The sequence below is a fragment of the Populus alba genome, chromosome 2 (assembly GCF_005239225.2).
Source record: "Populus alba chromosome 2, ASM523922v2, whole genome shotgun sequence".
NCBI lineage: Eukaryota > Viridiplantae > Streptophyta > Magnoliopsida > Malpighiales > Salicaceae > Populus > Populus alba.
Window position 1 is genome coordinate 18,446,261 of NC_133285.1, and position 13,586 is coordinate 18,459,846.

Genomic DNA, 13,586 nt, shown 5'->3' on the forward strand with positions numbered 1-13,586 from the left:
ATGCTATTTAGGCCCTATCTAAGGAGAATTTTGGAGACATTAACAAAAAAAAAAAAAAAAACAGAGAGGAATTAGTTAGAAAGAGCTCACACAAAAATGGCATGACCCTGTACTCCTTAAAAAAAAAAAAAAAAAAAAAAAAAACACAACACAAATGAGAAAAAGGAGGAGAAGCAATAAAAAAAATTTAACTATCCCAGCCTCCATTGAAGCAACAATAGCAGCTCTTCTCTGCACAACATCGTGACTTTCCATTCTCAGCATAGTCACCAGCTGCGGCAGCATCTCCTTCTTTGCATTGTGAACACCACCATATCCCACCATACTAACCTCCACACCAGGAAGTTCCTCTACCCGTGAACAGACTCGCCTGTGGCAACGGTGCGGCCTATGGTGTTCCTCTGTCAAGCAGGCCAGCAACTATCAGCCAGGCACCATAAGTAGCAAACCAGCAGCTCCTCAGCAACCGCCAACAATATCTCCTCTGCATCAGCATCATTGGTTCCATCGCGATTAGCATTACCAGCAACTCATCTCAGCAAATCAATAGCTCATCACGGTTGTGACTTGTTTTTGAAGAAAAGCAGAAGCCTTCCTCAGCAGCTCAGCCTTCCTCAATAGCTCAACCTCAGCCACCTCTGTCCACAGCCAGTAATGGTTGTCCTCCCAGCCAATAGCAACATCTCCTTCCAGCAGCATCCAGTAGCGTCTCTCAACTTATCCTGATAGAAACGATGGAAGTTCCTCGTTCCAGCAGCGACATCTTCTCTACACCGTGAGCAAGTAGTAGCAGGAGGTTTGCATCATCAACCTTCAGCCTTTCATCTCCTCTGCATCGGGGATTCGGGAGCAAACAACTGGTCTCGATAGTCGATACAATAGCTTCTTTCATGTAGCAATAGCAGTGTAACAGCTATTCTTTGCCTCTCCATCATAGCAAAAACAGAGGTCTGCAATTCAGTAACTTCTCCAAGCCCTGCACATCATCAACAACAACAACAACAAATACTCCAGCCCAGGTAATTCCCTACCCCATTTGTTTATGTAGAGAATAATGCTTAAATGTGATTATGGATGGACAATAGCATTATAATTCATGTTAGTTTGAAGTGCATGAGTGTTTTAGATATGAACACTAAATGAATTTTTGCAAAGGTGTTGTGGTTGTTGTTGAAAATTTTTGGGTGCAGATCTTTTGCCATGGGTTTAGCTTGTGTTTATAATGTTTAGGGGCATGGGTTGACAACTTAGTAGGTTTATTTACTTTGATAATGGGCTGTGCTTTCTATTATTTTGGTTTGCATGCCTTTTAGGCCGAAAAATATGCTTGCAAGCTTGATAGGCTTGAGGTTAGGGTTTGTCTATTAGACCCCATCCGCATGGCTAGGATGAACCTTTTACACCTTAAAACAGAGTTTGGTTTATGAAAATTTTACAAGAAAAATAATATTTTTTTAGGCTCCATTTGTTTGCTGAAAAGTATATATTTTTTTTAAAATAAATTTTGAAAAAGTAAATTACTTTCTAATGTTTGGTAGTGTAATGAAAAATAAATTGGAAAACACTTTCCAACGTTTGGTTATGTCATGGAAAATGAGCTGGAAAATAACTTATTTACATTTTATTTTTCTCAAGTTTATTAAAATAATGAGGAACAAATCTTACAAATTAAAAAGTTGAATGAGAATGAAATTAAAAAAAAATATATAATCTCATAAATTATCTCAAATAAAATAAATAATAATCAAAATAATAAAGATCAAATCTAAAAAATTTTTTTAAAAAAAAATGAAAGATGAAAAAATTAAAATAATAATAATTAACATTTCATAAGTTATTTCAAATAAAATAAGTAACAAAAAAGAATGAGGACAAACTTTAATAGATAAAAAATTTCAATAAAAAAATAATAAGGAAAAAACAAATAGCAATTATAAAAATAAGAACCAAAGTTAATATAAAAATTAAATTTTAAGAGATAAAATTGAAAAATAAACATTCAAAACAAAATATATATAGCAATCAAAAGTTTGAGGATCAAATTTGATATAATCAACGAATAATGATATTTCTAAATTTTTCATAACTTCTAGAAAATGTTTTCCGCTCAAATTTTTTCAGGAAAACACTTTCCTGAAAATCAAGTCAAATTTTCCTTTAACTGGAAAGTGTTTTCGGTTGATTAACTTTCTTAATACCAAACAAACACAAGAAAGTTTGGAAAATGATTTTTCAGAAACCACTTTCCCGAAAACAAACATAGCCAAAAAAGAAAAACACTTTTCTAGAAACTAAACCAAATTTTTCTTTGCTGAAAAAGTGTTTTCTGTTCCCGTTCATTTACCTTTTCTAATAGCAAACAAACACAAAAAAGTTTGGAAAATGGTTTCCTAAAAACTACTTTTTAGAAAACAAAATGGCTTAATCTTTAAAGGCATATTAGTAAACATACCCTAGCAAATTCTTAACCGTCTTTTTCTGAGTTTTCTTCTAGTGTTTTTGAGAATAAATATGGATAATGTGAAATTTCTATTAATTTTGTTTAATTAATATATAATGATTGTTTATTAGTGTAAACCATGGAAAAAAAATTGAGTAAATTATAGGCAAGGGAATGGCTTATAAGCCGATCATATGAAAAAGTTTTTAGGAGATGGTTTTAATTTTTTCTAAAATTTTTTTTTTCTTAAATATCATTTAAAAAAGGTTTCGGATAACCATAGTAATATTCCACCAACTAATTCAAGAACCCAAACTTTCTATTAAATGAAAAAAGAGACCAATCAGGCAAAAATACTATAAACATAAGATATAGAAAATAAATGAATGATTTTTTTTTTTTATCATTTTTTTTATATGTTTTTTGAGTTTTTTTTTAATGAATCCATTCATTTGTAAACTCTATATGATATAATATTTCTATCAAATATAAGTTTTATTCTAATATTAAAATTAGAATATAAAGCTTTGAACCAACAAATCCATTCCTTTTTTTTTATTTGTGAGTTCGGTGGTTGGTCTTGAATTTTGTGGAATTACATATGCATTAAACCAAACTATCTCTAGGTAAAGAATATTGTTATGTTAGTTGTATCATTAGTATTATAACAAGATATAAAATATACAATCTTAGAAAACATATCTACAATAACAAAAATATAATCATCATCATTTTTTGACCTAGATAAACCTAAAATAAAATTCATAAATATATTAACTCAATGTTCCTTAGATACCGATAAAGGAGTACACAAACCATGATGTAAAACTTTAGACTTTAACTTGTCTACATGTTATGCATCTACTATAAATTTTTGGCATATCCCTTTTTATTTTAAGCAAATAAAATGTTAGTGCAAAACATTTAAAGCCTTAGCAAACCTGAAGTGTTCCATTAAATTGTCTTCAGGAGCTTCACGAACAAGCAATTTCACATATAGAACAATTAGGCACATATATTTTTTTTGTAAAATCCTAAAAATTTATAATTTAAATATACGGATCACTTTGTAGAAATTCTTTAAAACCCTAACAAAAAACTTCACTATGATAAATTGAACTAGTAAAAAATAAAATATAAATGGTGGTAAATTGTAAAACCCCGATTAAATTTTATAATATTAATAAAATTATTGATAATTTAGAACTGGAAAATGAGATGGGTTAGTTAAAATAAAATAAAATGGAATAATATTGAATTATTAAAAAAAAATTTTAGAGAGAAAGATTTTTCGCATAATTTTAAAAGCGAATTGAGAAAAAAAGCATTTGGTTGAACGAAAAAGATACCTAAACTTGACATAAGGGTGTTTTTATGGATGAAATATAAATATAAAATTATACAGAAAATATATGGCCAAATAGAAAGAGTAACTCTTAACATAGTAATCCCTTTATTCTAAAGTGGATTACTATTTGAGTCTGGATTTGGATGACTTGTGATTTGTAAAAAATTATCTTTAAAAAATTATTTCAAAATCCAAAAAAAAAAAATTCATATTTTAAATAATAAAATTTTAAATAATTCTAAATCAGTTTAGTAGGATTTCAGAGAATTCTAAATAATTTTATTTTATTATTTTCTTTCCACTCGGGAACTTACCGTTTATATACAGTGAAAAAATAAAAGTATAAATATGCAAGTAAATATAGCTAACAGACACTAACTGTCAACGATGGTGGACCACTAAGGGTTTTAACTTTCATTTATCTTCATTTTATGTCATCGTTTGAAATTCAAAAAGAAAAATAAATAAATCAGTGGCATATATTCTATCAAACATTTTGGATCAAAAGACTCTCTCTCTTTTCTTCACTGCTTCTTCTTCTTCTTCTATTCCAGTTTGTGTTTCATTAGCTCTCCGTTTAATCTGTTTTTATTCTCATATAGAGCAAGTGAAATAAAGAGGAAATAAAATATAAAATGAGTGGTCTTCAAAAAAAAAAAATACAAGAAGAGTACGATAATATATGCTAAAGAACCATCTTATCCAATAACTTAAACTGTTATGTGAAGTTTCAAGATATAATTATAATATTTTTTTAACATATTCCATCAAGTGAAAGTTATTCTGGGCTTGAAATTTACACTGGTCTACATTACCTTATACTTAATTTTTATCAAATAAATAGAAATAGTGAGATTTGAATTTGTGATTATTTGTCATTAAAATGATAGCATATCAAAGAACCATCTAATCTAATAAGTTAAATTATTAGATGAAATTTTAAAATATAATTTATATTATTCTTTAATAATATGAAAACATGTTTTATTAAAAAAACTTCTTTAATGCATTTAATATTTAAAAATATGGCAACAAGAGGTGGAGCAATGGGAGTCAAGCTTCCCATCATCACCTTCACGTTTCAGGAAGAATGGCAGGGCCACCTCCTCTACTACACTCCATTTGGTATCAATGTGCCTATTTTGAAACAAATGCATGCAATCATTTGTGCCGATTCTACTTCATTTCTTACTTTTTTTTTTTTTTAAAAAAATAAAAAATCTGAAATTGAACAATTAAACCTCAGAGAAGAAAGAAGTAAATTAGGCTTGGTTGTGGTGGGTTTTAATTCGTTTGGAAATTATTTATTTTCAATCACATGAAAGAGATAGAAAAGGAAAATTCAACTCAACTAAGGTATATAATTTTACTAAAATTTATCTACCTGAAGCTGTAGGTCGTCCCTTTGCCTGCAAAAAATGCAGAAAGAAAGATCAAGAATGCAGTGAGGATACTTTAAAAACCACCATTTAGATATAGCTTCGGCTAATCTAAAAATATACATGGGGCTTAATTTCCTGATCTGGAACATGAGAATTTGATAAAGCTCCTCTCCTTTCACTGCCATATGAGTTAATCTTTTAATGCACAGACTGACATTTTGTATGATCCATGTGACGAGCACATCAACAGATGGCTAGCAAGTCTGTAATACGGCATATATCAAAGAATCATCTCAACCTAATAATTTAAGTTATTAGATGAGATTTCAGGATATGATTTATATTATTCTCTAATACACCCTCTCAAGTGAAAGCTCTTTGAGCTTGAAACTTACATATGTCTATTTTACCTTATGTATAATTTTTATCAAATAAATGGGGATAGTGAGATTCGAACTCGTGACTATTAGATCATCAAGATTCTGATACCATGTCAAAAAATCATTTCAATCAAATAGCTTAAGTTATTAGGTAAGATTCCATAATATAATTTATATTATTTTCCAACAGCGTAGAAGAATCACATTCTCAGTTGTGCAAGAATCGTCTGCTTCCACCGGTAAGCAGCCACATTCTTGGTGCATAAGTACTACGTCTAGTTGTGTTCAAGTGTCGATGTTGAAATTCAATGGAGAAAACTGAGTCTTTTGTTATGGTTCAATAGTTGCAGCTGATGCAAATGAGGTCAAGCCAGTTGAAAAGAAGACGCCGACAAAGCCCAAAAAAAGTCCGGCTAAGCCACTTTCTCAGTTGACGGAGGAGGACGTGATCCCTTCTTTGAAAGCAACTCTTGAGGCTCAAGATCATATCACTGAACTCGAGCTATCTTTCGAAGAAAACATAGTCAGTTTTCCACTTTGTTTCATTGCTGTATTTTAGCCTAAAATGTCATTGTAAGCTATCCAAAATTGCTCCGACCTGTTCCAGTTGGAAGGCTTCTTCCTAAAGAAGGGCAATCCTTATTCATTTTGGGCCTTCTTCCCTGACGGAGTCCTCACAGGTACTTTCTTTTTATAGCAGCTTGAGAGTTCAAACTGTAGCCCATCACTCTTTCATTTTACATGAAACCCGGCGTCGTTTTCTTGTTGCCGGCAGGTCCAAGAGGGTGTTCTCTATCATCCTACGGTTCAGGAGTCAGCTCAATTGAGCCTTTTCTGATCGATGAGAAGAAAATTACTGAAAAACACATCGTATTTTGGGTGGAAAAGCGCTTGGCAGCTCAAGGAATCATTCCTGTGTGGCGAAGATAGTCCCCCACCAAGTTTAAAGTTCATTCAATTCATTCGAGATGATGTATGCGTTGGTTCGAGTATAATGCATATAGTTAAAATAATAAAATAAAATTATTTAAGAGTTTTTATGATTTTTTTAGATAAATTTATAGTTATTTAAAGATTTATTAACTGAAAATATAATCTTGTTCGAGTTTCACTAATTGTTTAAAGATTGAGTTATTGCAAATTATAAGTGATTCAATTGTTAGCCTCTAGCGTTAATCCATAATAATAATCAATAAGAAATCTTCTAAAATCCATATCTAGAAAAGAGAGATAATTATGTCTATAGTTTTAACTTTCTATTCTATTACTTACATAATTTTTTTTATCTAAATAAATAACCACACAAAAAATAAAAGGTATAACTTATTATTTATAGAAAAATTTAAAAAACCTTATAAATTAGAAAAATATCAATTTACCCCTTGAATGGTATCCATATATTAATTAAGGACAATTTTAGAAATTAACTCAATGAAATCCTTACTTTATTTTTCTAGGTCTAGAACTATAATCCCGTATTAATTATATTCTAGTATTTAATTTCTAAAATATATTTTAATCAAGTCATACTTAATTAAATCATCTTAATTTAATATTTTACTAATGGATTCTTAATATGTGTGACTCATTAAATATGTTAGTCCAAATATAAATTATAACTCTGCATGAAATAGAATTAAATAATTTAATTTATTATCAATTCAACAATTGATTAATTTATATTTGAAGATCAAATGCATCATCTAACAACGTATCATGATCCCTCAAATATTAAAAAAGTTATTAGTGGTTTGACTTAATCTTTTAATGACCGGTTTCTCAATGTAATTAATATTCTTTTATCAATAATGTTATAATTTAACATTGAAGCATAAAGTATGCCTGCCATGTTAAATCATGTTTGTTCTCTATATAATAGTTATTAATCATTTAAATAAGATTTGAAACTCTTTTCCAATCTCATTTCACCTTGGTTAAGAATTTCCTAGTCAATACTATTTGAGAACAAACAAAACATTTTTCTCTAATTCACCTAGGATGATGAATCCTCTCTTGATCACTCAAGTACCTTCATATAGTTCATCTTATACCCAATATCTGCCCCTTTGTTATCTCGATTAAGACAACATGTAATAGGATCAAAGTATAAAATTCTCTATATAAAACAATTTAGTGGTCTCTAGTATAAGAATTACTTACACAATTATCACGTGAGCCTTTCTATGTACATAAGTGATCTCTCCATATAAATTTTTATGCGGGTCAGTTTAGTATACATGTCTTATGACAAACATTTACATATTAGTTCTAGGTATCACTTATATCTTAACTTATAAGTATAATTGTTTCCTTTCATAAAGAAAACTACATGATATGCATCAATCCTTATGGATCTAATAAATTTATAGTATTTAAGAAAGCATTGACTAATAATGTTTTAGGAATAATATTTGATGTAATAAAAATCTCATAATTATAACAACTTTTTAATTTTCTTTGTAAAATATTTTTGTCTCATAAACTTTATCTTTACTCTAGATTTATTAATCTAATATTATATATAAATATTAAAAATAAATAAATTTTTATTAATAAATATAATATTTTTATAAAGTTACATGACATGTCAATGCACAATCACCGATTGTTTTGCTTTTTTGGTTCAATGGAAAAGATGTTACATACCGTTTATCCAAGGTAGAGAATAAAAAAGGATTTCCCTAATTTGTCTTGGGAGTTTGTTCAAACCAGAGAATGACCAAGTGACAATAGTTACGCAATGCCATGCAGCCAATCATATTAAAATATGGATATATTTTTTTATTAATTTATTTTAACAAATATATTTTTTTTAAAATAAAAACAATATTTCCAACTAAAACCATTGGATAATTAATAAAAAAAATATCTTTTATAAGATAATTCAAAATAACTGTATTTTATCATTTTTAATGTAATGACGTTAAAAAATTAATTGACACCTAAAACTTTTTTTAATGTGTAAAAAGATTTGGCCGGCTACCCCGCAACTAGTTCTCCGTATACGTTTTACTTGTACGTTTCCTAGCTATTCCTCTCTCTCGTTTTAGCATAAATCACATACGATTCGTGCTCTATTTTACCTTCTTCTTCATTCACCCCACGCGAACAAAATCACGGAAGAATCTTCCACTTCTGTTATATCAGTGAGAAAGAGATAGCTGGGCGTAACACTTTTGGATCGAAGGAGGCATCTCCGGATCCGGATCCGATCTTTCTTCACCCGAACCGTTTTTCAGTTTTCTAGATTGATTAGAGGTAACTCCTCAAGTCTTTCTCCAAATTTATTGTTAATTGGATGCATGTGCATGTGTATGCTATATGTTTGGATTTTAGATCTAGTTATGATGCGATGCGACCCGCCATTGATTGATTTAACTTTTTATTTTTCCCAAGTTAGATCTAACCATACTGAGATGATGCACGTATCTATAGATAGATGGATGCGTTTATGTTGATTAATGGATCTATTAATTATTGCCATTTCCTAAGTGAAGTTGAGAATCACCATTATTTTTCCCTGAACATCGGCGTGCTAGTTTTCGTGTCAATTCCATCAGCTTTGTTGCTCAAGATTAGGTGGTTTGAGTAGTATTGACTTGAAGTTGTTTTTGTTTGATCCAGTGGCTTTTTACCTTACTGGTAATCAAAATGAGGGCGCCCATGATCTGCTGGGCTTTCCTTCTGCTGGCTCTGTTTGGGAACGCATGTAATGGCTTTTATTTGCCTGGTAGCTATATGCACACGTATTCACCTGGGGATGTCATCTTTGCCAAAGTTAACTCCTTAACTTCTATCGAAACTGAGCTTCCCTTTAGCTACTACAGTCTCCCTTACTGCCAACCCAAGGAAGGAGTCAAAAAAAGTGCGGAGAATCTTGGGGAGCTTCTTATGGGAGATCAGATCGATAACTCTCCTTACAGGTTTAGAATGAACGTGAATGAGTCTGTTTACCTTTGTACCACCAAGCCTTTGAGCGAGCATGAGGTTAAGCTTCTGAAGCAGAGAACACACGATCTATATCAAGTGAACATGATTTTGGACAACTTGCCTGTGATGAGGTATGCCAAGCAAAATGGAATTGACATTCAGTGGACGGGGTTCCCTGTTGGGTATACGCCACAGAATAGTAATGATGATTATATAATCAATCACCTCAAGTTCACTGTCTTGGTTCATGAATATGAAGGGAGTGGTGTTGAGATAATTGGTACTGGGGAAGAAGGTCTGGGTGTGATCTCTGAAGCTGATAAGAAGAAGGCATCTGGTTTCGAGATTGTTGGTTTTGTGGTTGTTCCTTGCAGCGTTAAGTATGATCCTGATGCGATGATAAAGCACCAGATTTATGACAATGTCTCATCTGTGAGCTGCCCCTTGGACCTTGACAAGTCTCAGATCATAAGGGAACAAGAGAGGATTTCCTTCACCTACGAGGTTGAATTTGTGAAGAGTGAAATTAGATGGCCGTCGCGATGGGATGCTTACTTGAAGATGGAAGGTGCTCGTGTTCACTGGTTCTCAATCTTGAACTCGCTCATGGTGATTTTCTTTCTGGCTGGTATTGTTTTCGTAATCTTCTTAAGGACTGTGAGAAGGGATTTGACAAGGTATGAGGAATTGGACAAAGAAGCTCAAGCACAGATGAATGAGGAGCTTTCTGGGTGGAAGCTTGTTGTCGGTGATGTGTTCAGAGAACCAGATTGCTCAAAGCTTCTCTGTATTATGGTTGGAGATGGTGTTCAAATTACAGGGATGGCGATAGTTACTATTATTTTTGCAGCCTTTGGTTTCATGTCGCCAGCTTCACGAGGGATGCTGCTGACAGGGATGATTCTGCTGTATCTTTTCCTAGGTATTGTGGCGGGCTATGTTGCAGTACGTATGTGGAGAACCATCAAGGGAACTTCAGAAGGATGGAGGTCTGTTTCTTGGTTGGTTGCGTGCTTCTTCCCTGGAATTGTCTTTGTTATCCTCACAATACTTAACTTCATTCTCTGGGGAAGCCAAAGCACTGGTGCAATTCCAATCTCCTTATATTTTGTCCTTTTGGCCCTCTGGTTTTGCATTTCAGTGCCGCTCACTCTTTTGGGAGGGTTCATGGGGACACGAGCCGAGGCAATTCAATACCCGGTGAGAACAAACCAGATACCAAGAGAAATTCCTGCACGGAAATTGCCATCATGGGTGCTTGTCCTTGGTGCTGGAACCCTTCCCTTTGGGACCCTCTTCATTGAACTGTTCTTCATTCTCTCTAGCATCTGGCTCGGACGGTTTTATTATGTCTTTGGTTTCTTGCTGATAGTTCTGCTGCTACTAGTTATTGTCTGTGCTGAAGTATCTGTGGTTCTTACCTACATGCATCTTTGCGTGGAGGATTGGCGGTGGTGGTGGAAGGCTTTCTTTGCTTCCGGTTCAGTATCAATCTTTGTCTTTCTCTATTCCATCAATTACTTGGTTTTTGACCTACAGAGTTTGAGTGGACCTGTGTCAGCCATTCTCTATCTGGGCTATTCACTGATCATAGCAGTTGCAATCATGTTATCTACTGGCACCATTGGTTTCCTAACGTCATTCTACTTTGTGCATTACCTTTTCTCATCCGTAAAGATAGACTAAAAAGTTGCTATTGGTGTCTGCTCCTTCTGAGGAAATTTTCCTGGTTCACATTTTTTGCATTTGCTAAATTTGTGCTGTATTAAAGACTCAAATGATATCCTGAATTCATCAAGGCCTGTTATATTCCGAGATTAGAAGGCATTATAGTTGTTTAATGTTTTGGTTGTTGCAGTTGCTCTATAACGTCGTCGTATTTGTTTTTTTTTTTAAAACTTAGCTGTAATGCTCTCGTTTGATAAAATAAAAGTGCAAATGGCATCATGCAATGCAATGCAATTCCTTAAAATCTCCCTAACAATTTGTTTCTTTTATCTGATTTCTTCTCTCTTTAGTTTTCATTAATCAAACAGAGTTCTCAGGGAGACTGCCGGAGAAGTAAGTACTTATCTGGTCTTGCCATGTTTCTCGATCCAGTGAAGCCTTGCCCAAAGTAACTGACTCAATCACTACTGTGGTTATGAAGAATCTTGCGGGCGTTGTTTACTGCTGTGTGGATGTAACTCCTATCTATGTGCGCACGCAGATACCTTTGGAAATTCCCGTGGGCCTGCATACGTTGCAAGTAGATCAACTTCAACTCTGGTTAAAATTTCAATGGACAATATTAAATCCCGTTTCCTTTAGTAGCAAAGGGAGAAAATCCTCGAGGAGTAGCTTGTTAGTCGCTGTATGGTTAATGCGGCCAAGCAGCCGCTTATAAAAATGATTATTTTTTTATTTTGATTTTTATTAAAAAAAAATTAAACCAATTTTTTTTTTAAAAAAAAAAATCAAAATCGGTTCAAATCAACCGGTTCGGTTTGATTCTGTGTTTATGACAAAAACCGGTTCAAATAAGTTTGGTTTTGTTTTTTTCGGTTTGACTCGGTTTTGTTGGTTTTAGCTTAGTTTTTTCTCGGTTTAGCTCGGTTTTTTTCCGGTTTCAGACTTATAAAACCGAAACCAAACCGATTGGTTTTTTAAAAATTTTAAACGGTTTTTTTTTCACGATTTATTTTTTTCAGTTATTTTTTTCTGGTTTAATTAGTTTTTTTTTTTTTTTTGCTCTTCCAGGTTTCTTAATGGTTCCTGAAACATATTTATATTGTTTTTTTCCTACTGCTATATTTTTAGTTAGAATATTACTTGTTTTCTAGTCTAAATAACATGTTTAATCTGTTTATAGCATGTTTTTAATGATTAAATGGTTTCTACCATCAATATTAGTGTTCATGAAGCCTACATATGGAATTATTATATAATGATACAGTAGGAAGTTAAATTATGAAAATATTAACACAAAATTCATGTTGTGTTGAAATAAAAATCGCAGAAGTTTAGCAGGGCGAGGAGTTAAGAGCATGTTCGTTTTTATATTTCACAAATATTTTTGAAAACTTTTATTTTATTTTTATTTGTATTTTTAAATTAATTTTTTTATATTTTTAAAATATTTTGATATGATAATATTAAAAATAAATTTTAAAAAATAAAAAATATTATTTTAATATATTAAAAAAAAACATTTTAAAAAACAAATAACTAGTATAAACCATATTTATCTTCTGTGGATATCATCATTCTTCTGTAATGCTACACCCACACGTTAATTGATGCCTATAATCTCGTGCCTCTTCTTCTGAATTATCTTATGCATGTTTATTAGTCATTCATTATTGATTGGCTGTATATTCAGTGCTTTACAGTGCGGAGGTGGACTCAGATTAGTATATCAATATAATAGTTTAATTTCTAGGATGAAGTATTATTTTCAATGCAAAAAAAAAAAAATGCAGGTATTTTTAATGATTTTTTATTATTAAAAAAATCTTAGCTGTAAAGTAAATTAAAAAAATTATACATGTATTTAATAAAATAAATAAAAAATTGTATATGCTAATAAATAATAATAAATTTCTTAATAAAATAGTTCAAGAATTATATATACAAATAAATGATAGCAAATTTTTTAATTTCAACCAAAGATTAAATCGGAAAGCTAAGATAAAAATATTATTTTTTAGAAAAAAAATTGAATATTTGTTTCATTTTAAAATTGGGTTTCTAAAGTTTTAATTAGTTTGAATTAATAAAGTTAAATTTTATTTTATCAAATTAAACATTAGCTCAATGTTGAAATTTGTTTTAAACATTGCAAGAGCCCTATGTAAAGCCAACTGAAACAAAAATTTTAAATATAATCTCAAGTCAACTTAATATGAAAGGATTAAATTGAGAATAAAAAAAGTTAAGTGACAAAAAATTAAAAAAAAAAAGATGAAAAAGAAAACAATATAGGTAACTATACTATTGCAACCCACAATGAATTATGTTTTTTTTTCTTCTTATGTTGCATTTCCTTTATCTTTCTAATATTTCATCAATCTCACATTATCTCCTGTACTCATGATTTCAAATATTAAAACCAAATTACAATTATT

The 13,586-nt window shown here is 31.4% G+C and overlaps 1 protein-coding gene and 1 pseudogene across 1 annotated transcript; both read left to right on the forward strand.

Annotated features, from left to right (window-relative positions):
* The first annotated feature begins 4,813 nt into the window (after positions 1-4,813).
* LOC118044189 (uncharacterized) lies at positions 4,814-6,534 on the forward strand (annotated as a pseudogene).
* A 1,994-nt stretch (positions 6,535-8,528) lies between these two features.
* Positions 8,529-11,370, forward strand: LOC118044143 (transmembrane 9 superfamily member 12). Its single transcript, XM_035052307.2, has 2 exons — positions 8,529-8,808; positions 9,175-11,370. Exon 2 carries the CDS (start codon positions 9,202-9,204, stop codon positions 11,164-11,166), a length of 1,965 nt encoding a protein of 654 aa, XP_034908198.1. The 5' UTR covers positions 8,529-8,808; positions 9,175-9,201; the 3' UTR covers positions 11,167-11,370.
* Positions 11,371-13,586: the final 2,216 nt, after the last annotated feature.

Coding starts and splice junctions, on each gene's coding strand:
- LOC118044143 (XM_035052307.2), top strand. CDS start 9,202: ATGAGGGCGCCCATGATCTGCTGGGCTTTCCTTCTGCTGGCTCTGTTT.